This window comes from Euleptes europaea, chromosome 9, assembly GCF_029931775.1.
Source record: "Euleptes europaea isolate rEulEur1 chromosome 9, rEulEur1.hap1, whole genome shotgun sequence".
In the NCBI taxonomy this organism is placed as follows: Eukaryota; Metazoa; Chordata; class Lepidosauria; order Squamata; family Sphaerodactylidae; genus Euleptes; species Euleptes europaea.
This window is the reverse complement of record NC_079320.1, coordinates 54,048,055-54,073,077: the sequence shown is the minus strand read 5'-3', so window position 1 is coordinate 54,073,077 and position 25,023 is coordinate 54,048,055. Positions and strand designations below refer to the sequence as shown.

General features: G+C 41.2%; 1 protein-coding gene across 2 annotated transcripts in view; it reads right to left on the bottom strand.

Annotated features, from left to right (window-relative positions):
- GALNT7 (polypeptide N-acetylgalactosaminyltransferase 7) overlaps positions 1 to 25,023 on the bottom strand; it is a 56,091-nt gene that overhangs the window by 7,962 nt on the left and 23,106 nt on the right. The window contains exons 2-8 of one of the 2 annotated variants that reach the window (XM_056855784.1): positions 21,198 to 21,661; positions 10,958 to 11,124; positions 7,943 to 8,073; positions 7,589 to 7,668; positions 6,873 to 7,055; positions 2,696 to 2,813; positions 608 to 730 (exon numbers count right to left, since the gene is read on the bottom strand). In XM_056855784.1, coding sequence (XP_056711762.1) covers positions 608 to 730; positions 2,696 to 2,813; positions 6,873 to 7,055; positions 7,589 to 7,668; positions 7,943 to 8,073; positions 10,958 to 11,124; positions 21,198 to 21,661 — 1,266 coding nt within the window. Of the gene's footprint in view, positions 1 to 607; positions 731 to 2,695; positions 2,814 to 6,530; positions 6,714 to 6,872; positions 7,056 to 7,588; positions 7,669 to 7,942; positions 8,074 to 10,957; positions 11,125 to 21,197; positions 21,662 to 25,023 lie in introns of both variants that reach the window. The other variant, XM_056855783.1, reaches the window with a different exon arrangement.

Sequence of the window (25,023 nt, the reverse complement as noted above, 5' to 3'; positions counted from 1 at the left end):
CTATTTGGTGGGCAATTCCAATCTAGTAATGTATAAATTGTACTGTTAAACTAAGGAACCCTGTGGCGCAGAGTGGTAAACTGCAGTACTGCAGTCCAAGCTCTGTTCACTACCTGTGTTCGATCCTGACATTAGTCGGTTTCAGGTAGCTGGCTCAAGGTCGACTCAGCCTTCCATCCTTCCAAGGTTGGTAAAATAAGTACCTAGCTTGCTGGGGGTAAAGTGTAGATGACTGGGGAAGGCAATGGCAAACCACCCCGTAAACAAAGTCTGTCTAGTAAACATCGGTACTTGCACAGGGGACTACCTTTACCTTTTTACTATTATACTGGAAAAAAGAATGTTGGCTAGTGTTCAATAAGTACCAGCTCACTGACAGATTAGCAAATTGTTTGTAAGTGAGCAGTATCAGTTTGAATAAAAGATTCACTGATAAGCATTGAATAGACAAGAATCTTTAATACTCATCATTAATGAACATTTACTTGGAAGTAAGACCTACTGAGTTTAATAGGCTTTACTGCTGAGTAAGCATGTACAGGGTTGTACCCTTATACTTTTAATTTAGCCACTGAAAAGAATGGTGTTTTAATGACACAGGTCTCACTTTTAGAGTAGGCGATGAGCCAACATATGCTGGAGGTGGATTCCCTTGCCATCCCTGGAGACGATAAATGTGTCCAACACGAGAACAGGGGACAAACAGCAGCTTCCCTCCACACTGCCAAATCTGCAAATTAAAAAAAATAGATTAAACATTCACAGAGTTTAGAATATCAAAAGACAGTGGTAAGTATCAAGCTATTGACACTGTAAGCCGGTGTAAACAACTACTTCTCAAGTCTTTCTGCATTACATCTAGAGTGCCAGAAATAAAACATGGCCCCATGGTATCATATTTAATGCTCTTACATCTCATTTGTAAGGATAAATGTCCAATAATGAGTGCATAGTATTAAGTAGTCAAGACTAAAACGATTCCTTCACTGGATTTCAGCTAATTTCTGGTCAGGTCTGCATGTAGCTTTATAGAAGCCTCTTTCATTTAACATCCTTATAAAATCAAAAGGATACAAAAGTAGCCAAAGAGGGAAACAATCTAACAGATCATGTTAGTATGTCCATTAAGATATAAACTGAAATATTAAATAACTGCTCATTTCTGCACATTGAGTAATTTTACCTGCAACTTCTACATTTTGAGGGGTTTGTAAACCTTTTAGTTTGAAATAAACTCACATGGGAAGCCCATTCCTGAAGGGGGGGCTGGATTCTCACAGGAGCTGGCATGACCCTCACGCTAGCGTCTGTGCCACCTGTGCCGTGCCGCTCTGTCCCCCCCCCCCCCCGGATGCAGCTGGCAGCGCAGCACTCGGGCATCGGCGATTTCCTCCTGCCAGCAATTTCCTGGTGTATCTCCCAGTGCTGCCATCCAGGGGAGCATTCCCAGGACAGAGCTTCCTTTAGGCAGCTTTCTAACCCCTTTCAGGCTCAAAAAGCAACATTTTGCAGACATCGAGATATGCCTGCAAATCCGTGGTGCAGTCCGTACGGGGAGTTCCATGGGGTTTTAAAAATAAAATCATTTTTATTTCTTTTTCGGCTTGCTGCTTGGTTGTACTGGAGGCGGCACAGCCGCGACTCCTCCGGCCGCCACAGAACCTCCCCCCGCCCCCCGACTGAGGAATGGACTCTTCATCTCAACATGTTTTCTATATCACAAAATATTATAAACAAAACATTTTACTTGGGACTAGGTATCATTCCAGTTTAACAGAGGCTTCCCGAAAAAAACATTAAAACCATTTAAAATATTAAAAATAGGGAGAATCCTCCACTGCGATCAATGGGCACCATGCCACTGCGAGAGGGGGCATTTCCAGGACAAAGGGGGTTAGGAAGCTCCTTTAGGCAGCTCTGCCCCCAGAAATGCACCCCCTCATGCCGGCATGGGCTTTCGTTTCCAGGAATTCCCTGCCGGTATGGCTGCGCTGGCAGCTGGGGCTGGCGCAGCTCCCCAACATCGATGTGTATGTCCCCAAGACAGCGCTAAGTACCAATAATCCCAGGTTAAATGGGCACTTATGCCAACACGGGGTCACAACAGCTCCTAAGGAGCTTTGGCCCCCCTCTTCAGTGATCCACCTTAAGTCAACGGAAAAGCTCTCAGTCTCCCAAAAGGTAAAACAGATGGAACATCTGGTGTTCTTGACTAGGCAAAGGCCTTACATTCAGAGGAGAGATGAGAATGAGGTATCCTCTATGATTCCTCAGAGAAGGGTATAAGAGCTTGGATCCAGATTAGCATTTCCTATTTCTCCAGGATCAGGATTTGGGGGCATTTCAGGTTGCTGTATGTGTGTATTGGGGGTGTGTGTGTGTTCCAGAAGTCCTTGTACCCCCAGAAATGTTAGTCTGGATCCAAACCAAGAGAAACAGCAGCTACACAGAGAATCAGGCTTCAGCTTTCAAACACTGCAACAGAAGGCAGGAATGAAGTGGAGCTGCCTGTATAACACTAGAAAGGGATGGGATAATGGGGGAAAATGACAGCGCTTCCATCACTGGACCAATCAAGACACATGTAACAACTGGGTTGAAAGCAGACCCTTATTTACTTTAAGAATTAATGCTTCATTCTTTATTTTGACAGGGAATTAAGACACTTATTTTTCAGTTAAACAACACTGCTTACCTTGTATGATATTTCAAAGTTTTCACCACCCCAGATTTGTAGACCTGGGTCATAGAGACCTAGTTCAAAAAAAAAGTCACGTTCAATGGCAAATAATCCACCAGCCATTGCAGGGGATCTAGGAGAAAGAAAACATAGCCAACAGTTCATTAGGCATAGGTGTGAAAAAGAAATGCCTTTATATTGGTTGAGCACCCTTTATCCGGACTGTTTGGGACCAGAAGTGGTCTGTAATTTGGATCTTTCTGTATTTTGGAATATTTGCATACACATAATAAGGTATCTTGGGGATGGGACCCAAGTCCAAACACAAAATCCATTGTGTTTTATATACACTTTACATAGCCTGAATGTAATTTTAAACTGGCATGCTGCTGAGGATGAGTAATGCCTGCATGCCAGCTCAAAAAAGTCTGGTTTGTGGGTCAGTCTAGATATCAGATGTCCAGATAAGGGATACTCAACCTGTATATATTAAAAAGCAACTAGCTATTGCCTCAGATTGAAAAGAAATTATAAAGCTTTGTTGGTAGCTAAAAAAAAAAAAACCTACAGCGATGGTTTGAATTTGAAGTTCTGACAATAGGCTAAGATGATGATAGTTTTGAAATAATGGATACCAAACAAAGGTAGACACTACCCATGACACTCAACTACACAATTCTTTTCCTTTTTTGTTTTTGGACTAAGCAGAATTGGAGCAGCAGGCAGAGGGTCTCTGCTTAGCCTTTAATGGGGGAGGGGATGTGGCTCAGTGGTAGAGCATCTGCTTGGCATGCAGAAGGTCCCAGGTTCAATCCCCGGCATCTTCAGTTAAAGGGACAAGGCAGGTAGGTGATGTGAAAAACCCCTGCCTGAGACTCTGGAGTAGACAATGCTGACTTTGATGGACCAAGGGTCTGATTCAGTATAAGGCAGCTTCGTGTGTTCAATGCCACCCATGGTAAAAAAGATACGGGATCCGTGCATCTTTTCCCACACAAGTGGAAAAGCCACTTGAGAGATTCTGAGCAGACACTCTCTCCTTAGCAGTTCTTTTCCTTCTCCATTGCAGTTTCCAAGGCTGCTTTGCATTAAAAATACAAAAGCTTTTGCAGGAAACAATCATGTAGTTGAGTGTTGCTTAATGCTTAGCCCTAAAAATAGGTATTGTGAGGCTATTTTATTTTTAATTTTATATTTTTATAAATATATATTTTTAATTTTATATTTCAGCAATGCTGTATAAAGAGATTTTCCTTTAAATGAGGGACAGTCATATCATGTTCGTCACCTTTATGCTTGTGGAGAAAGTTTTCATATTATGCCAACAAGTAGCCTTCTTCAAACAACATATGCATGATGAAGGGGAAGGGGTTCCTGCTCCCCCTCTACACACATCAGTATCTACCTACATATGTGGTTCAATGAATGAAACTGTGGGCCAGGATCATAATAGCAGAAGGCTAAATGAGAGCACAGTATTTGGTCGCATGAGTCAAGGTCTCCTGCTGAACTCAGCTGTTCTGTTTGTCTCTAATGTGATAATTCTGTTGAATACTGAGATAGTGGACTGGAAGTTGGTGTATTCATGGCAATATTGTACATTTCAACGATGAATCCCTGCTACGCTTGTGTCCACACTTTCAAGGGGGACCAGGAAAGATGTTCAGCAAAATGCAATTCAACATCTACCCAGATGACAGAATGAAAGTGGGTATGCAAGTCCAGGATGCAATTACACGTTTTATCTCCAAATTCAAGCTCCAGTCCTCATACTTATTTAGCAGGACTAAAAGTAAGCAAGGCCTCTCAAGCCTTGCACTTTATCAGTTTCAAAATTTGTTTTATTCCAACTGTTGTTAGCAATTGGCATTATTTTAGATACGCTGCAACTAGAAATACCAGGCAACCCAGGTACAGCAGGCAGGTGTGCATAACCAGTCCTTGGATAACACCTCTGCTACATGGATGTGTTAGTAATAGTTTCAAGTAAGTATACTTGGTTAAAAGGAATAAATGAAAAAGACACAAAGACGCATTCCTTGTTTTAATAATTAAATCCACAGGCTGTTGGGCGTTTCATGGTTACTAGTCAAAATGGATACTAGTCATGATGCATACCTATTCTCTCCAGGATCAGAGGAGCATGCTTGTTATATTAGGTGGTTTGGAACACAGGCAGGATAATGCTGCTGGAGCTGTCTTGTTTGTGGGCATCCTAGAGGCACCTGGATGGCCACTGTGTGAACAGACTGCTGGACTTGATGGACCTTGGTCTGATCCAGCATGGCCTTTCTTATGTTCAGCCCTCAGTAGTTACGACTATACTTAAGATGCATGTATCAGAACCATGAATTGTTCAAAGCTCACTTGAACATTTTCATATCAAACCCCTTCCCGGAAACCAGAAACTAATACTGTATATTTCCCTTAATGTACAAAGCAGTTTAGAGGTGTGCATGTGTGCCTTTATGGAGATGTCAATGTGAAGATAGCTACAAAACGTGAGCACATAATATGCTATGCCCTGCCCTTAGAAAAAGCAGCCTCTTAGACCAGTCTCATTTTAAAATTGTACCTTTTCAAACTTAGATATAACCTCATGGAAAGTGTAGATTCATCATAAATTCTATTTTTTTTACTAGAAATCTAATTTCTATGAAAATAATGTATATTAACGTAGATTCCTATGCAATTACATGTTGTATCTCCAGATTCAAGCATTTTTGGTTTTTGCAGCAATAAGCATGTTTGATTAAATGTAGGTGGAAGTATATTGGACAGCATGAACACATTTTTATGTTCTTTCTCCACAATCATGAGAACTTGGAATTCTGCTTTAAGAAGTAGAAAGGGATTTGCAGAAAGTCAGATTTCAACATGCAGAACATGTTCTGCCAGGTATGTATTGCTGGGTTTTTCCTGTTACAGTTGTTTCATAATAGTGCAGGAATCCTGACAAGACACTTACTTCTGTAATGGGGACAGCATTTTTATCTTCAGAAACTACAATTGTCCAAAGCTTCATAATTTCTTGGGAACATTTCGGAATGTTAGTGAACACACCAAATGTTAGGATAAAGGAACATTCAGAATCTCAAAAACTCACATTTAAATAATACATTTAATTTAAATTAAAGTAATTCCGATTGCAAGGTTAGTGAATCAAAGCAGAACCACAGCTTCGCTAGTTTAGGGAGCGCAAGGATGAGAAAAATCTCAGTGTTTTCTAGGCAAATACATTTTGTTAAAAAACAAATAACTCATGAATCAAAGAAAATTGATTGAGGGGGTGGGGAACTGAAAAGAAGAATATTTCCCAAACAGAACTGGTGGGAGTGTTCAGGTAACAGATTTCTACATTGTACATTTTCTTCCACTAAATCTCCAGCCATCATATTTTCATTTGTCAAACCAGCTGACTGGGCAGGGCAAAGCAATACCTTCTTTAACTCACTCCTCCAGTTAGCAAGAGCTCTATGCATGCACGGGGATCAATAGGCTTACACGGGAGTAACTCTGCATAGAATGGCACTGTTCTGAGAATTTGATTCATAAAAAGCATGCTAAGCAATTTCTGAAACTACCAGAAGGCAAAATAGAAGCTCACATATTTTGTTTAACTTGAACATCCATCCGACGGTTTACTTAGAGCACTAAGTATGCGGCAGAGAGGTGCAAAAGAAGTTAGTACAGCTACATTAGAAGAGCTGGAGTATGTATTAGTAAAATGAATGATAAGCATCTGCTTCCATTAGCATTGGCTAAAAAAATCTGCAGAGTTCATGCATGTATTTAATAGTTCAGTACATCCTTAAGAAAAGGAGAAATTGGTAAGTGGTTTAGTGATTACCGATACGGCTCAGTTTTTGTCTTTCTCAATGCCTTCTCACGTTTGGTCAAGGGCACCCTCTTCCAGAGCATACTCCAATCCCACGCTCCTCTAGCAAACCCATCTTCGTCACCACCCCCTTGGGGTACAATCTGATAAGTGTTGCCATCTATGACATCTATAAGCGGCACAGTGCATGTGGTTCTGCAGGATTATGGTGGCGGTTGAGGATGAGAGCAGGTACATGGCACATTTAAACGCATTCATGGTTCATGGAAAAGAAATTGGGGAGGGGGGGAAATGGAAAGGATTTAGATAAGCATGAGTTCTAAAAACGACGGAAGGAAAACAAGCATTCTTTACCGATATGGCTCAGTTTTATATTTTCTTTTTGCCTTTTCCTTGTGGCTTAATGGGATGCGTTTCCACAACAAGCTCCAGTCCCAGGCCCCTCTGGCAAAGCCATCTTCATCCCCACCTTGCTGTGGTTCAATGGAATAGTCATTCCCATCTATGTAATCTATTAGAGGCACAGTGCATGTCGTTCTGAAACATTCATGGGAGGGGAAGAGACAAGGTTTAACTGTCCAATCCAATCAGTCGCTACCTTTTGTACTTTATTCTAACTAGAATAATAAACTACAAAAAATGCGCTGCTGTTCTTGCAAAAGGAAGGGGGGCAGTAAAGACGTGATTATGATGAATTTAAACTATTAAAAGTATACATTCATGGCATAAGACAGAAATGGCAATAAACCAGTCTACCTCTTCCTTCATTGATTTTTTTTTCCTGGTGACACATTGTCAAAGGGAAAGATGGAAGCCACATATTTCTTTTCCAAATATATTTTTGTACAGCTAAGAGCAATAATGTTTGCTGTCTCCTCCTGTGTGAAGGAAGGAGGGAAGGAGTGATGGACATCTTTTTAGATTGGAGAAAAAAAGCCTCAATTTGTACCACTGCTTTGTTTTAGGTCTGATTTGGAGCTAAAGAATACACCACTTTACTTTTCCCGATATCTAGCCTATGGAAATAAAAAAGGAGACCTGCAAGCCCACAATAAGCAGAATATTATTACCTGTCTTTAGATATAGGAGCTATTAGTGGTGAATACCAGTTTACTGCCACCTCACAGTGGGCATCAAGGTAAATCAAAACCTTTAAAACAAAGAGGAAAGGAGATATCAACTTAGTTGAGATTTCCTTACACACAACACACATTGATTTACTCGAGCATTTTTCATTCTATGTCAACATTGGCTTATCGCTTTCTTTAAGCAAACTATATTATATATATTATAATGGTATATAGTATATACCATTGTGCAATGTAAAGAACAGCTACTGAAATAATCAGTGGCTTTAAGATCAAGTTACAAAAAAAATTCAGACCGCAGAAAGACAAGGGTTTTATTTAGCAAACATTTTCTACCTGTCCAACTTTAGCCTTCTGGGCTCCAATGCTTCGAGCTTGAATTAAACCCTCTCTCCTTTCATTTCGAAAAATCTTAACAAGGCCGTTCCACTGCTTAATATAATCCTCTAGTCTCTCTTTTAAGTGTTCTATCAAATAATAAAAGAAGTTTTCATATATGTTATGTTATATCACTTTGTGCTTACAATACAAGAAATATGAATTGACTAAACATGGAGACGTTGCAGACACTGAGGATCTTAAATAATCACTGCTTGATTTATTGGACGATGACAACCACAAGCTAACTTAACAGCCACTTCCACATTACTTGCATTTGTAAAAGCCATGCTGAGAAATACAAGAGACGTGTGTCTTTACAATATTGGAGAGGTCAGACCTGAGAATGTGACTGGAGAGACACAGGTCTCATTGCTTGCGCCTGACCCTTTCAGCAACAGAAGGGAACAAGCCTTCAGCCACTTTCCAGCCACTTCCTCCACATGGCTTTAAAACACGAATATGAAAATGTAACAGCAGTTGCCTTTATGCAGTCAGCGCTCAGTCTTTTCTAAGTGTGCCTTAGCTCTGCGAACCACAGTCACTGCTGACTGCGGGAAAGTGACAAATTCACAGCTGCTCTGACATGCCAGAAATCAAGACTTTTAACTCACATAATAAAATGTCAACATTTATAGGCAACAAAATCCAGGAGGTGGTGCAGAAGATGAAGCATTCACGTCCCACAATAAATGTTAGTAATGTCTGAGTTGGAAGGCAGATGTGGATACAAAAAAGGTCTAGAAGTACCTTTAATAGTTCTGCCTTCCAAATGCTATATGGGATACAGTTTTGGCTGCCATCGCTTACAATATATTTGTACCCGGTAGTCTGCTTCTTCTTGTGCATTAGTACCCTTTATCCATAGGGAGTGGGTTACTTCGGAGCAAGTAGGTTATCTTTGGGGTGTAAGTGCATGGTTTTATTGTGGTCACCCTCCTAGGTCCTCTTCCTCCTCACTATATCTAATGACACATTATAGAACTGCCAATGAGGGTAGCTCCCATTATGAATTCCTGTGCACTTCTCTTTAATATCCACATACTAATAGCTGTCGGCCAAATTTGAGGATACATTCATCCGGTGGGTGGAGCTGTCAACAGGCAAGACTAACCTTTCTATAAACCTGAACAATGCCCCAGGTTTGCAAAATAATCTGAAATCTTAAAAAAAATAAAAATACATGGAGGGGTTCTCTAAAAACTCAAAAATGATAAAAGGTGCTCCTCAGGGATTCCCTCAGTGGTTGTTGCTAGGCAACCACAGTATTGCAGGATGGGTTTCTGTGAGTAAAAGTGAGGTGCTACCCCACAAGTGCTTGAAGGTTCCCTACCATGCAAGTGGGCCTGGTTCACTAGCCGGCACCACACAACTGGGCCACAGTATTCCTAGGTAGAGGCTGCAAAGGGGATGGGGGAGAGGGAAAGCTGAAGACAGAGGGGCAGATAAAGGTAGGTTGGCTGTTGGGTGGGAAGGAGATAGGGTTACCAACTCCAGGTTAGGAAATACAGGTTACAGCCTGGGGAAGGTGGGGTTTGAGGGAAGAGGGACTTCAGAAGGGTATATTTCCATAGACTCCACCCTCCAAAGCAGCCATTTCCTTCAGGGGAACTAGGGTTGCCAGCCTCCATGTCGGGGCTGGAGATCAACCAGAATTACAACTGTTCTCCAGATGAAAGAGATCAGTTCCCCTGGTTAAAAGGCTGCTTTGGAGAGTAGACTTTATGGCACTGTAACTGTGGAGGTTGCTTCCCTCCCCAAACCTCGCCTTCCATGGCTCCACCCCCAAATCTCCAGGCATTTCCCAACCTGGAGCTGGTAACCCTAAGGAGAGATGTTAACAGGAAAAGGGGAGAGGCTATGGGGCTTTCAGGAAAGGGAAAGAGGGATTAGTGGGGGAGGGGGAAATGAAATGCCTCCCACAAGTCTTCTGGGTTCCCCCCTTTTTTTTTTTTTTTGTCATTTCTCACAATTTAGGCCACTGCAGGTCGTCTAGTCACTGGAAACACTGTCTAAAATAAAACTTACAAAACTGGTCCTCTAAATTAAAGCAAAAATGATCAGCAAAATGTGATGGCCAGAAAGAGAGCAACAATACAATGTCACCTGCATGTGAGACTTGGAGTATCCCAGGGGACTTTTGTCCACACCAACTTTTATGGTACAATTGGCTTTACGTTTGCAAATTTGCCCATCTATACCTCTAAAAACTAGGCCCAGCCCAGAGTAAAATCCTGAACTTAGTTAAACTCCACACTTAAGCATTATGTACCCAGACATTTCTGCTTGTTAAGACTCAACCTCTCCCTCTTCTAACGTTCAAATGCAAGGATTTCAACTCATGCTCACCCAACCACATGAAAAGTCTATGTAAGTCTGTAGAATGTTGCCTTTAGTGCTAACAGCGGTGGGTATTTCATTGCATTATACCCAGAGGCAATGAAAATCCAAGGTTGGTTGGTGAAGGATCTATAGATGCACAGGTATCACTTCCTACACTTCTAATTTTGTACCATATGCCTGACTTGAATGTAGGAAAGCATTGTGTGAATATGCTTTTGGTCATGAAAACTACTGTGATTCAATTACTATTCAAATAGGGTTACAACGGGAACTCTGTGTTCTCCCTGCAGAGGAGTGGTCTTGATTAGATATTAAAACTCAAAGCTACGAAGTCATCATCGCTGTTTGGAAAGGAATAGCAGTCTAACAGGGCAAGAAAATCTCAATTCAAAGGAACAAAGAGTCAGTCATTTGTCAGATCCTACAGCCCTTTTATTCTTCTTCATTCAGTAATTACAGAGCACATTTTCAGATAATAATTTCCTAGGAAAATTAACTAAATCCTAACGATCTTGAATACAGCAAACTGTGTTAATTTATTCAGGTTTTCAAAACATTTACCCATCTCGCTAATCAACTTGTATGAAAAATGGGCTAAAAACTTAATTGTTCATATTACATATACTTTACCTTTATTGCTGAAATCATCAATCAGAACAATTTCAGCAAGATACTTCCTTGGTGTTCTTTTAATGACACTGTGAACTGTCCTCATTAGTGTGGACCATCCTTCATTATGGAAGACAATGATAACACTGGAGGTGAGTAGGTTTTCATCATAATGCCAGTACTTGCACCTGCAAAAGAGAATTACATTATATTTCAGCTTTTCACTTAGGGCGAAAATGCACAGTCGCTTTAGCCTCCTTTATTCCGTTTCAGCCAGGATTCAGCCAGGATCGAACGCATGCATTTCGCCGAATGTGCGTCTGATCCTGGCTGAAACAGGGAATAAAGGAGGCTAAAGTGGCCCAGGTTAGCCTGATCTTGTCAGATCTCAGAAGCTAAGCAGGGTCAGCCCTGGTTAGTATTTGGATGGGAGGCCACCAAGGAAGTCCAGGGTTGCTATACAGAGAAAGGCACTGGCAAACCACTTCTGTTAGTCTCTTGCCTTGAAAACCCCATAAGGGGTCACCATAAGTCGGCTGCGACTTGACAGCACTTTACACACACACAAAGCGACCTTGCGCTTTCACCCGTAATCTCTGGGACCAAACATGGATGTTCTCAGAACCACCTGTGGTGAACAAAACCATGTAGACCTATTAACTCCGATTGTTAGTTCTGACTCCAAAACAACACCCCAGCTACACTATTTTTGCATTTTTCTCTTTTTAGAAAAGTCAATAAAATTATTGTCAATAGATTGCTGGCATATATGTATTTTATTTTATTTATTTTATTCAACTTATACCCCGCCCTTCCCCGACACAAGTCAGGCTCAGGCCAATATCTCAGTTTATATCAAAAGTATCAACAACTGGCTGTGAACCATATCAGATACATCCTGGTTACAAAATATCGATTGAGAGACAGAGAGACAGACAGAGACACAGACAGACAGAGAGTGTTTTTGGCGGATTCCCCCAACCATCTTAAGAGTGGGACAGAAAAACAATAAAGGCAATCCAAAAGTCTCAGGAGTGATAGGGGGGGGGGGTCAGGAAAAATAATTAAAACAAAAGGAGGTCCATCATAAGGTGAAGTGCAGAGATGCAGTGAGAGTGGGAAATGGGCAGAAGTCTGACTAAATAAATAATAAATAAATTGCCAACTATGCTGATGGATGTATGGGTCTGCTAGCTTGAATAGCACTTTTGGATCTCACCCATAATATTTATTTCCCAATAGGTTTAATGTATTACAAATGAGGTGTTTCACATGTATAAAGAAGTGTAGAACATATATATTATTGCCTTCGTCTGTTATCCTTTTAAACAAAAGTCACCAGCTTTCTTGCCATAGCCAGTATGTTAACTGGAGTGGGAGTGCAGGGACCATAACACTCCCATCTTAGCCCATTTACACTGGTATCCAAATCTGTTTCTGGGGTCAATTCAAGGTGCTGCTCTTGAGCTTCAAAGCCCTATATAGTTTGGGAGTAACATAGCTGAAGGGCCGCCTACTTCCTTACGAACCTGCCCAACCACTACATTAATCTTCCAAGGCCCTGCTCTGCCAACGCTTTCTGAGATCAGGCAGGTAGCAACCAGGGAGAGGGCCAAAACTCTAGAACTCCCTCCCCAGGGAAAGATGTCCCCTTCTGCTGCCATTTTCCAGAAGTAAAGACTTTTACGGTTCGTTTGGTGTTCCCTCAGTGATACCTCCTTAACTGATGTTTTTATATGTGTACTTTAACTCCAGTTTTAATTATTCTGATGCGTTTTTGTTGATTTTAATATTTTTAAAATGTGAGTTTATTATTTATGATTTATGTTTCTAATTTGTTAGCTGCCTAACAGGGTATGAATTTTGAAAAATAAATATGTAAATGCATAAACTGCCTACCTTGTGCTGTAAACCAGGAAGCCTAAAATTTCAAAACACCACCTGTAGTGGAAATTCTGGACTTGCCCGTCTTTTTAAAGGCCTGTGTCTCCATGAGGCAAGTAATTCCAGGGTATTTTTCTCCCCCTCCTTCTCTTTTATAAAAGAGGCATACGTTTTTTTAAAAATACCAGTTCCCCATACTGATTCTTATCAGCTACTGATGTCTCAAGTTACATTATCAAAAAGCATGACTCAGACACTAGATAAAAATGCTCTATCCAACTGTAATTATAGAGAAACAGTGACATCCAGTGGCTGTCTAAACTAATACAAGCAATCCAACTATGTCTACTTATTATCCTACTTTATATCGCCCACTAAAATACAATTAAGAAAAAGCTCAGTTTGTTACTTGCTCAGTTTTGTTAAACTTAATTTAAGATTGTACTGTATATAAAAATATGGACAAAAAGGCCAAATCAGACGCTGGAAGCTCAATCATGTCTCAGACTAAACATGGTTATATTAAGCATGATATGAAACTTTGCCTTGGGGTGTTGTCTTTCTCTATGTTCCTTCTCTCCTTACATCTTTCGTAATGAGTAGTGGGTGTCTAACATTTATTTTGCCGGCGTGGAACTCCTTGATGGCACAGGGAAAGAACTGTCTACCTGCCCCAAACAAAATCTGTACATCGCAGCAATGGTACTCCACAGGCTGGACTGTTCTCTGTCGTTTACTTCCAATACAATACACAAGGGCTCAGAATAGTCAAGCCTCATGTGGACCAAGCTTTAAAAAGATACCCAGCATTACTGGGCATCACTACTGGGCATTATTGCAAAAACAAACGAACGATCAGGTTTAGAAACAGGCAGATCTGTTAATTACCTATGAGGGCCATTTATGAGCTGGCATTTAGGATTTTCAAGTCCTTTGAACATGAATTCTACATATTAGGAATAACTTGCTTAAGTTATACGGAAAGAGCAGCATTTCTGAATGGAAAAAGGAAGTCTTCATGAATGCAAGATACATTTTAAATAGTTTTTGCTGTAAAGCTAGATGCATCCTGCCATCTAGTGACATATCTTTAGTACCGCTAAGTCACAAAGTGAAGGTTCAGAACAGTACTTGAACAACAATAGCCTAATCTTTCATTTTGAAACAGCTTTTTATTTACCAGTTAAATGCAGTGCTTTTTCTGTAAAGAAAGAAAGGTAGGTAGGCAGGCAGGTGCTGGTTCTTATACATATAAGGTTGCACTGATTTCCACCAATTCCCCCAGGATTTGGCAAGGCCCTCTAAAAAGGTCCTGGTACTCAGTACCAATGAGTGTGTTTGTGTTAAATGCCATCAATTCGCTTCTAACGTATGGTGACCCTATGAATTAATGTCCTGTAAAATGTCCTCTCATTAACATCCTTGCTCAGTTCTTCCAAACTGAGGGCCATGGCTTCCTTCATTGAGTCAATCAATCTCATGTTGAGTCTTCCTCTTTTTCCTGCTGTCTTCAATTTTTCCTAGCATTATTGTATTTTCCAGTGACTCTTGTCTTCTCCTTGTGACCAAAGTACAATAGCATCAGTTTAGTCGTTTTAGCTTCTAGGGATAGTTCAGGCTTGATTTGATCTAGAATCCACTTATTTGTCTTTTTGGTAGTCCATGGTATCCATAAAACTCTCCTTCAATGTCACATTTCAAATCAATCACATTTCATCCTGTCAGCTTTCTTCATTTTCCAACCTTTACACCTATGCACAGTAATGGGGAATACTATGGCATGAATTATGTTGATCTTGGTTGCCAGTGACACATTCTTACACTTAAGAATCTCTTCTAGCTCCTTCTTGGCTGCCCTTCTAATTTCTTGGTTGCAGTCTCCCTGAGTAACACCACTCAAAAGCCAGCCCTGGTTAAATGCATTTATATTCTGTACTGTCAAACTAAAATAAATAAATAAGGTAGTTCACACGAATCAAATATTAAAAGATTAAACATTAATTATAAAGCCAATACAAACAAGTGTAGTAACAAAGCATATAAAAATGCCAACTGCAGAATAAATAAAAGCCAAGAGAGGAGGTTTAAAGGGCGCCGCAGCGTTCCTGCTTGCTGCGGCTTCAAGAACAGTTTTGGGGAGGGCCGTGCTGCACCATGTTTCTATGGAAGGGCCCTGGAGCTCTCGAGGGCCACAGAAAATGTCCTTGCAGGCTGTTTCCGGCCCATGGGCCGGAGGTTCCCCATCCCTGCTCTATCGGCTGGAGATCAGTTGTAATAGCAGGTGATCTCCAGCTAGTACCTGGAAGTTGGCAACCCTACATATAAAGGGGATAGCTGGGTCAGATGTCTGAAAAATCAAGATACATACTGCCAGATGAAGGGGTTCTCATTAGCTCTATGTATGTACGCAGCAGTACAAGGATCGTTACTGAATGACTGAAGGTATGTTTGTGCGTATGTAACAAAATACTTTTAAACAATACGTTCGCTTTAAAAGGCATCCTGCTAAACAGAGCGCCTGCCTGAAATACTGAAGACTCACTAGCAGTTATGCGTAAACTCACTCCCTGACATTCTGTGGCTGGCTCTGCCTCCTGCAGCAGCTCATTTTTGTGGTTGTGCCCGCTACCCTGTGTCAAGATTTCCAAAGGTGCCCACAAGCTTAAAAAGTGTGGTGACCTCTGGATTAGGGCATCTCACAAAGATTAAGCAGTCATGCAATATACATAGGGTTGCCAGGTCCCTCTTCGCCACCGGCGGGAAGTTTTTTCAGCGGAGCCTGAGGAGGGGGGTTGGGGGAGGGGAGGAGCTTCAATGCCACAGAGTCCAATTGCCAAAGCAGCCATTTTCTCCAGGTGAACTAATCTCTCTCGGCTGGGGATCAGTTGAAATAGCAGATCTCCAGCTAGTACCTAAATATACATCATCCCCCCCCGCCCCCGTCCTTCCTAAGTTGAGTGGGCTTTCCTCCCCCCTCAATTTCAGCCAGAACACAAACATCCCAAACGGAAGCTAAAGCAGCTGGCTTCATCATCATCATGAAGCATCAGACTTACTCCTAAGATATAAATGCAAAGGGCATAGGAAAAGCTGCACCCCGAAGGAACAACGCTAGGAGACGCATAAGAGAAATGCAACAGCAGCTGTAGCAAGAGTTTGCAGCTTCGGTATCTTTGCCCCCAGTACAAGATCCTATAGTTACCTAGTGATTTTCTGACAGCCAAATATGATAGAGTTTTCAATTATTTATCATGCAACAGTGAGAGGTGCAAACACAGAACATAAAACTTTTATCAGAGAACAGCAAATATAAACTCAAACAGCAAATATAAACTCATGACCCCAAGCAAATTTCTGTGGGCACAACACATGAAACCTTTAGAATCACAAACTATACGTTTATGAAAAAAGAGCCCAAACATAGCAAGGGCGTATCAAGACATTCCTGTTCCCATTTAGCATCTGTACTGTTTTCATATAACTCTGAAGAATGAGAAAACGTATACGTAAGATGCTAAAATTTCTCTCGTTTTCTTATACAGGCCATAATTCAAGTAGCAGCCGGGTGGCTACTATTAGAGCCTCACCAAATATACAACGTCACAAATCATCGGTGATCTTATTATTGCGACTCTCTAAAATTACGAATGGCATAATCTGGAACTTCATGGTAGTAAAGGCCTGTTGTATTTCCAACATCTAGATTTCCAAATTTAATTTTCTTGAGACCAAGCCTGTTTTAATAAAGCAATCAGGGGAATGATTTGGTTAAACCGACATGATTTGTTTACAGTAAGTTTACCAACGTCTTTCAGTCTGCACTTGGCTCCATTCGCTCCTATCTCCTCTGAATCTCACAGAGCAGACTACAACCTTGAATACAATCACCAACTAGATCAAGGCTAAGCCTTGCCCTTGTAGCACATTGTTGGCACAGATAAGATTTTAGTAAACGTGACAGGGACAGGACACTTGTTTTGTTCGCATAAAGGCAAACCGTGGCCTCAACATTTTAAAGGATCCTGGGTAATAAGAGCTCAGAAGGATCCCAGTCCAAGGAAGACGCTGCAAGGATGTTCTCAATTTACGTGGGACGTGCTGGGAATAAAGAACCAAAGGTCTAGCTGGCTTTTTAAAAACATATGCCTCGAAGTACAGTTACCAGCTTAAGAGCCAAAGGATAAGAACATAATTAATTAATTCACAAGTAAATAAAAAATATTGTTAGGCTCTTCTGGGCCCAGGTCTGAGTCAAGGCCACCTCTTCTGAGGCAAGCGCCCCAGGGAAAGCCTCAGAACAGAGCAGGGGGAGATTTCAATCAGTTCCTGCACTCTGCTCGGCCGGCTCCCTATTCCCACCTGCCTGGGAATGGGTCCGGCTCTTCCTCCTCGGTCAATTTCCATTTCAAATATCTTTATTGGCATAGTGAAATTTGCAGTATATAATTCCTCCTTGGTCACGCGGGGGCGCACCTTTTAAATACTCCCCTGGGGGAAGGACAAGCCCAGAATCTACCTATACTTCCCTCCCCACCCAGTCCTGGGGAGTGACAGGCCCCCTAGGCCAATGGCTCCCCTCCTTGGATTGACGGGCCCACTGGCCCTTCCCCCTGGACCTCCTTAAAAAGCCATTGGCACTGCCCAATCTGCCATAGGAGCGCGAGGGCTGCCTATTCCTCCTGCCTCTTTTTCTAACACCCCCCAGGTCCTAGAGCCAGAGTTGTGTCTGTCTGGAACTCTGGTGGGTTGGCTTCCTTTTCCCCCTGCCTCCTGCTGCTGCTATGGGCCCACCTGACTGGTGGTCAGGGGTTTCTGTGGACCGCTGAGCCACTGACAGGGACCTCACCTGGCTCTGCCTTGCTTGGGCAAGCCAGGACTCACCACTGGGCATGCAGCCTGGAGCTGGCCAGTTGCCTCCAGTCTCTGTGTGTGAAGTGCCGTCAAGTCGCTTCCGACTCATGGCGACCCTATGAATCAAAGTCCTCCCAAATGTCCTATCTTCGACAGCCTTGCTCAGATCTTGCAAACTGAGGGCTGTGGCTTCCTTTATTGAGTCAATCCATCTCTGGTTGGGGCTTCCTCTTTTCCTGCTGCCCTCAACATTTCCTAGCATGACCGTCTTTTCCAGTGACTCTTGTCTTCTCATAATGTGACCAAAGTACGATAGCCTCGGTTTAGTCATTTAGCCTCTAGTCTGGCCCACCCCAACTCAGCTTTGTCAGGGCCACGCCTGCCAGCGGCCTGTCCAGTGGTTCCCCCAGTGCCGGGGCATGCTGGTGCAGCGCACCTTTGGTGGAGCTGGCAGCCCCTGGTAAGTGCGGGATCGGGAGTACTGACCCAGGCACAAATGCCTTTTACAAGGTATGGAAATAAGCCCTCCTTCTGTCATAACGAAAGAAGCCAGACTGTTTCATGGAAGACCAGGAATCTATTTTTTTTTTAAAAATTAGCTTCACACAATTTCAAGACCATACCACTCACACTTGCAAATCCCCATAGCTCAACTCTACAAAAGAATGCGGAATGGTACCTCTACAAAACCTACATAGGAAATAACTGAATATTTCAATGTATGGATCAATTTCCAAGCCGCTGCTTACTTATTATCACCAGATGCGCAGTTATTATTAGAAGCGGGCTACAAGTTCAGCAGGTGGAGAGAGTTTTGATTATATGTAACAGATGATATATAAAAATTCACCACCTGCTCTACAAGTGTTCACATGCATATAAACACAATCCAGAAAATGGCTGTGCCTGCTAATCACAAAACAGACTTAGAACAGAATACAAATATTGTGTATAAATAAAATTCTTTCAGAGGAGGATGGCTGATGAAATAAGATGAAATAAGCCAAGATGATATTACCTGTGAAAATATATCTTGTAGATGCCTTACTTAGAATTAACAGCCTGTATCCAACCATTCATATGATGGGGTGGCGATTTCTGCTGATTTCTCCCATCCACTACAGACCCCAAATATGTTGTTCTTGAGAGTCCGCTGGCCCTTAGGAACAAATTATCAGGAAGGGGGGAAATCAACAGAAATTGCTGCCCACTCTTAAGGAAATATTTTTCTTAAGAGTGGGCAACAATTTTTCTTAACTGCATGGCTGTACGTCTTATAGATGCCTCTACTCCTGAATTATGCCAGTTTATTTTCCAGTCAAATATGCTAAGAAAATATACACCTTCCTCAAACAATTAAGAACAAAATAAAAGATACAAGGCACAACCACACACAGCAAAGGTTCTGTGAAAATTATGAGTGCAGGTGACCGGTTTCTTACTCATCAAAGGGTCATTGTATCATGCAGGAAGAAAAGAACAGAGCTAAAAAATTTAAGATTCTTACATTTCTGAGAGCTAGAGAGAAAAGGAATACCTGGTACTTTATTACCAAAACACAGAACATAATCAAAACACAGTCTCTGTACAATATTTACCCCAATATTTACATTACAAAGGGAAATTGAAGAGAGCATTAAAAGGAACCATTATGGTATTTTATACAGATTTCACTCAGACTGACTGCATCCTGCACTCAGAAAGTCAAAGAACAAAAGACGGACAGAAGTACAAGTCAAGCTAGCAGCTGGCTGATTGTGTTCCCAGCTCACATATTGGTAAATCCTATTCAGAGAAACAGACAGTTGAGCCTCAGCAGCCGTAGATTATGATAGTGCTGCAGTTACTAGAACCTGGCAATGTGCCTTACGGGAGTGTTAAGAGCTGTATGTATCTCAAAGAGAAATCAGGGCAAAGGGCAGAAAAGAAGAATGAGCCTTATATCATTCTTACCTGCCCACTGCAGAAAAGGAATTTCAATGCAAATGCAAGCCAGGCTTAGGCAGCTGTAATGTGTTACTTATTGTTTGAATCCTTGCCAGCATGGATGTCATATTAAATAAGAAAATTAAATTTGAAGCACTAGGATGTGATCAAGCCAGAGTTAAATGCATTTAGATCCCACTGATTTCTTTTTTTTTGCAGAAAAAAACATGTATTAGTACGCTATTATGTATACATAGGCATAGACACTATATTTTTACAAGAAATGTTCCCCATTGTTTTTTTGCAATTGTGACACATCCTATCCATTCTTTAAATTTGTCAGTTTGATTAGGAGAAAGATTTCCTTAGATTTTGGAATCTACTCGTCAACTGTAGGACTTAGAACTGATTGCCAATATCTTGCAAATACCAGTCTAGCAGCTGTCAACAGATGTGCCGTTAAGTTCAGTTTGCCTTTTGGGAAAACGGCTATGTAGCTTAGTAGCATGACCTCGGCAGAAAAGGGGAAATCTATATCAAAGCCCATTTTTTAGATAAGCTATAATAGAGGACCGGTAGGTTTGTGCTCTACAATATGTCCACCACATGTGCAGATAATCTGCATTTGGTAATTTACAGAACCAGCATTTATCCTGCATATTCGCATAGATTTTAGCTAATGCAAGTGCCATTAATATAACATTTTAAATCTAATTTTCTCTGATTCCAAGGGGCATAGAGAAAGTCAAACCATAGGTAAATATATATTTCCACTTTTTTTCAGGAATTTCACAACCCAGATCCTTTTCGCACTTGTATTGAGTGTTTAGAAAAACTGGCTGTCCGGTGTAAAATCTCCAGATTTCACTGTGTTCAATGGGAGAACTACACTGCAATCCTAACAATGCTCTCCTGGTGTAAGCCCCATTGAAAAGACCTGAGCAAACCTGTTTAGGATTGCTCTCATAAGCATGGATTTACATCTCTCCTATAAAAACAGAAGGTTTTTTTTTTAAGAAATACTAAACCATAACTGAACTGCACCCTCATTTCCCTATTTAAAGCAACAAACCATGGCATCAGTATGAACAAGGTACTATATGATGCATGGATGCTAAACAGCACTGTCAGTCATATTCCTCCTGGGAATACAAGCATTTTTTCCCAAGTGCTGTGTGCATACACACAGAAAAAATAATTTCTATTAATAGGTTTCTTCTTTCCATCGGAAGAAAGGCAATTTAGAAAAAAAACAACCTAAATGAGAGTTACAAAGGAATGAATACCAAGAATTTGGTAACACAAACGGACAATATTGATCACTACAAACATCTGAAGAAGATACAAACAGAAGAGGTATCAAAAGATCTGAACAAAGGTGTGTTTGTATTAGAAAGCGGAAGGAACGACTGGAAAAGAAACTAAATTAGAGAGATTAGATAAAGTATACGCCCTAATAAAAAAGGAATGAAAATGGATTAGTTCAGTTACACTCTAGAAGTTAAATTAAACATGCACAATGAGAGTTACTCATTCCATCCTACAAGAAGTGCAAAGTAAGTAAATAAATAAATAAAAATAAGGCAGAAAGGGTACTTACTCTTCATCACGCAAGTCATTAATACTTCGATCTAGCGAGATCATGTCACTTGCTACCATGTTAAAGCCAAACTCTTTAATACTGGCTTGAATCGATTCTTTATACTCAGGTCCTAAAACATATGGCTTGGCTTCCTCTCCGGGGCTACCTACAACTCCATGGGGCTCCGGTTCTTTGGGTTCAAAGTTACCAAGAATTCCAGATCGCAATATGGGATCGTGGTAGGTAAGTGTCTGTGGCTTAAACGTGAGATACTGTCGCTGCATGATGTTTTGCTGATCATTATTGCCACCAGCGTGAGGATTTCCTTCATTTTTGGCCTTATTCCTTCGCCGAATTGATTCTAAGTCTACTTCCACGCCTTCAACGTGAGGCCACGGTAACACAGGCTTGAACTTGTTGTTTCCAGGAACCAGCCCACGGTCTCCATTGTTTGGCAAGAGATTGCTGGAATCTTTGTCATCCTACAGCAAGAAGCAGATAATAATATAAAACAAAATCATTAACACAGTTTCAGACATAGCTTCAGCTTTCAGTGCCCTTTTTGTTGCCAATTCTTCCCTTTACCTGCTATTCTCCCAAAGCAGCTTACATAATTCGCCTCTCCTCCATTTTATCCTAATAACCCTGCTACGCTGACAAGAGCGTGACTGGCCCAAGGTCACCCAATGAGCTTCCATGGCATGAGTGGGGATTCGAACCCAGGTCTTCCAGATATCAGTCCAACACTCTCAGCCACTACAACACCTGGCTCTCCCAGTTCACATCTGGCTTCTTAAGCCCTGTTTATTCTGGTGGTTTTTCCTGACCTAATGTTGCCTGCCTTGCTCAGTGGCATATTGTTAAACTTGTGTCTGTCTTGCCTGTGATCGTTGAAGGAAATTGCACATATTGCAAAAGGTTGTGGAACATATTTATCTAACAATGAATTTCTAGAATTAGTTACCTGCTCCTTAAATGACATTCACAGCTTTTGTAATCAACCCTGACTTTCAAACATGGCCTAGACAAGGGACCGGGGGGTGGGGCAACCATTTTATATTCTCTGCTTCGAAGTGCGTGGATACTGGGCTATGAAATTTCTACATGTCAGTACAATTAGCAGGAACAGAGGAAGCACCATACTTAACACTAACAAATTTTGTGTGTCATACTTGTGTGCTGAGTCCATTGATCTGGATAGCTGCAAATGAAGTTTTCACCGCACTTATTAGATTCATTTACAGTGCCACCAGAAACTCTGAAACCAGGATTCAAGTACTCTCTGTACAGAGGAAAAATCTAAAGAGCATATAAGCCAATGTTCTTCCTTGATATTACATATTTGTAATGTAGCATTCAACCCTTTGAACAGAAAAGCCTCTATATTTGAGCAAAGACTTTTAATAATTATTTAGATATTTATACCCGTTTTCTCCCCAATGTGGAATCAAGGTGACTTAAAGCATCATTCTGCTCCCCCTCTTACAGCAACCATCTGGTTATGCTGAGAGATTGCAAATGGCTCCATTTCACCTGATTAACTTCCATGGAAGAGTGGGGATTTGAACCTGGGTCTCCCAGATTCCAGTCTGGCATTCTAACCACTACAGAGTGCTGGCTCTCTTACTTACTTATATCACTGTAGAAAAGAGGTGTATGTGCGTGTGTGTCAAGTCATTTCCGTCTCATGGAGACCCTATGAATCAATGTCCTCCAAAGTTTCCTATCCTTAACAGCCTTGCTCGGATCTTGCAAATTGAGGGCCGTGGCTTCCTTTATAGAGTCAATCCATCTCTTGTGGGTCTTCTTCTTTTCCTGCTGCCTTCAACTTTTCCTAGCATGATTGTCTTTTCCAGTGACTCTTGAGTTGAGCTCATTTTATGGATCATTCAATATCCAACTCCACACCCACTGGATAAGCAATTCCTGGGGACTGGACCTACCATAGAAAAACCCCTTTGACTTAGCTGTTGCCATATAGGCAATCCTAAGAGAGGGCAACACAAAGAGAAGCTGTCCAAAGAACAATGCTGGCACATGGGAGTGTATCAGGAGATAAGTTCAGGAAGTATGAGGGTTCTAGGCTGTGATTAAAGGTAATAGCCAGCAATTTGAATTAGACCCAGAAGAAAACAAGTAACCAGACCAGGTGATACATCATACAGTGAAATATACAAAACATGAAACATACAAAACTATGGGTAGGTCATCAAAAACATGACAAGAGACAGTCAACTATGACAAGAGCGCAGAAAAACATGATCATAACTGGCAACGCACACAGAAGATGACCTTCCCATAGTTATCCCACTATGACAATAAGGATCCAGCTGTAACATGAAGTGACAGATGTCTTTTAATTTAAGTAGCTATTACTGGACTGCTTTAAATATGAATAATGAAATAACTCTCAGAGAACATACCAGTGTGAAGTGAGATCACAAGCTGACAAAACTGATAACAAGTTGCAATGTACAAGGATAGTTCAAGGAAAAGAAGATGTGACCATTATCTCTCCCTCTCTCACACACAAGACTTCCATTCAACTTGTGATCACAGATGAATTAATTCTATGAAATGGATAAGACACTGTATACATTTCCTTGTCATCCCAGCAAGACCTTTTATACTATTTATGTTCTTGTTAGAATTTTAATTTTAAAACGTTAATGTTACTTTTACTCAACATAGTACTGAAGTTTACTATTTATTTATTGAGAGTGGGATAAATTCACATTAACAGTTGCACATTCATCACAAATGAAAAATCAACCAAAATGTCCAGGGGACTAGAGCAACTGCCCTATGAGGAGTGGTTAAAACGCTTAGGGCTGTTTAGCTTGGAAAGAAGGCGGTTTTAAGGGGAGACATGATAGAGGTCTATAAAATTATGAATGGTATGGAGAGAGTGGACAGGGAGAAGCTTTTCTCCCTCTATCATAATACCAGAATGTGGGGTCATCTGCTGAAGCTGGAGGGTGACAGCTTCAAAACAGATAAAAGGAAGCATTTCTTCACACAATGCATAGTTAAATTGTAGAACTCCCTGCCCCAGGATGTGGTGATGGCTGTCAACTTGGAAGGCTTTAAGAGGGGAGTGGACATGCTCATGGAGGAGTGGGGTATTCATGGGTACTAGTAAAAATACTTGTCATGATGCATACCTATTCTCTCCAGGATCAGAGGAGCATGCCTATTATATTAGGTGCTTTGGAACACAGGCAGGATAATGCTGCTGCAGTTGTCTTGTTTGTGGGCTTCCTAGAGGCACCTGGTTGGCCACTGTGTGAACAGACTGCTGGACTTGATGGACCTTTGTCTGATCCACCATGGTCTTTTATTATGTTCTTATTTTATTTGGCTGACTGCCAAATCCCAGGAATATGACAATTCCCATGACTTCCCAAATGAGAATCCCCAACATAAAAATAAGGAGCACTGACATACTTTTGGAAAAGATCTATTCACATGGTACATTTCACTCTTATCTTATTTGAGTGCTTCTCAGACTGTGCTCTTTAGGAGCTTTGTAGTAGCAATTTAAAAATAATAATAATCAGCATAAATCTTACAGGCTGAATATTAGTTTCTTTACAAGAGCTGTTGCTGTTTGATATACATAGAGAACGTACTGGATCATACAGCAACTGATTAAAATAAGCAACACAATTTTCTCACTCTAAGAAATATATAAGGCAACAATTATATTTATAAGTCTTTGTCAAGTCTTTTTGACAAAGTCTTTGTTGACGTGAGAGTTACAGCTTGATAGGCAGCATCTCTGGGAGAGGAACTACCGCCCTCATCCAAGGAAGTAATTTCTGACCAAGATACTTTCAATATT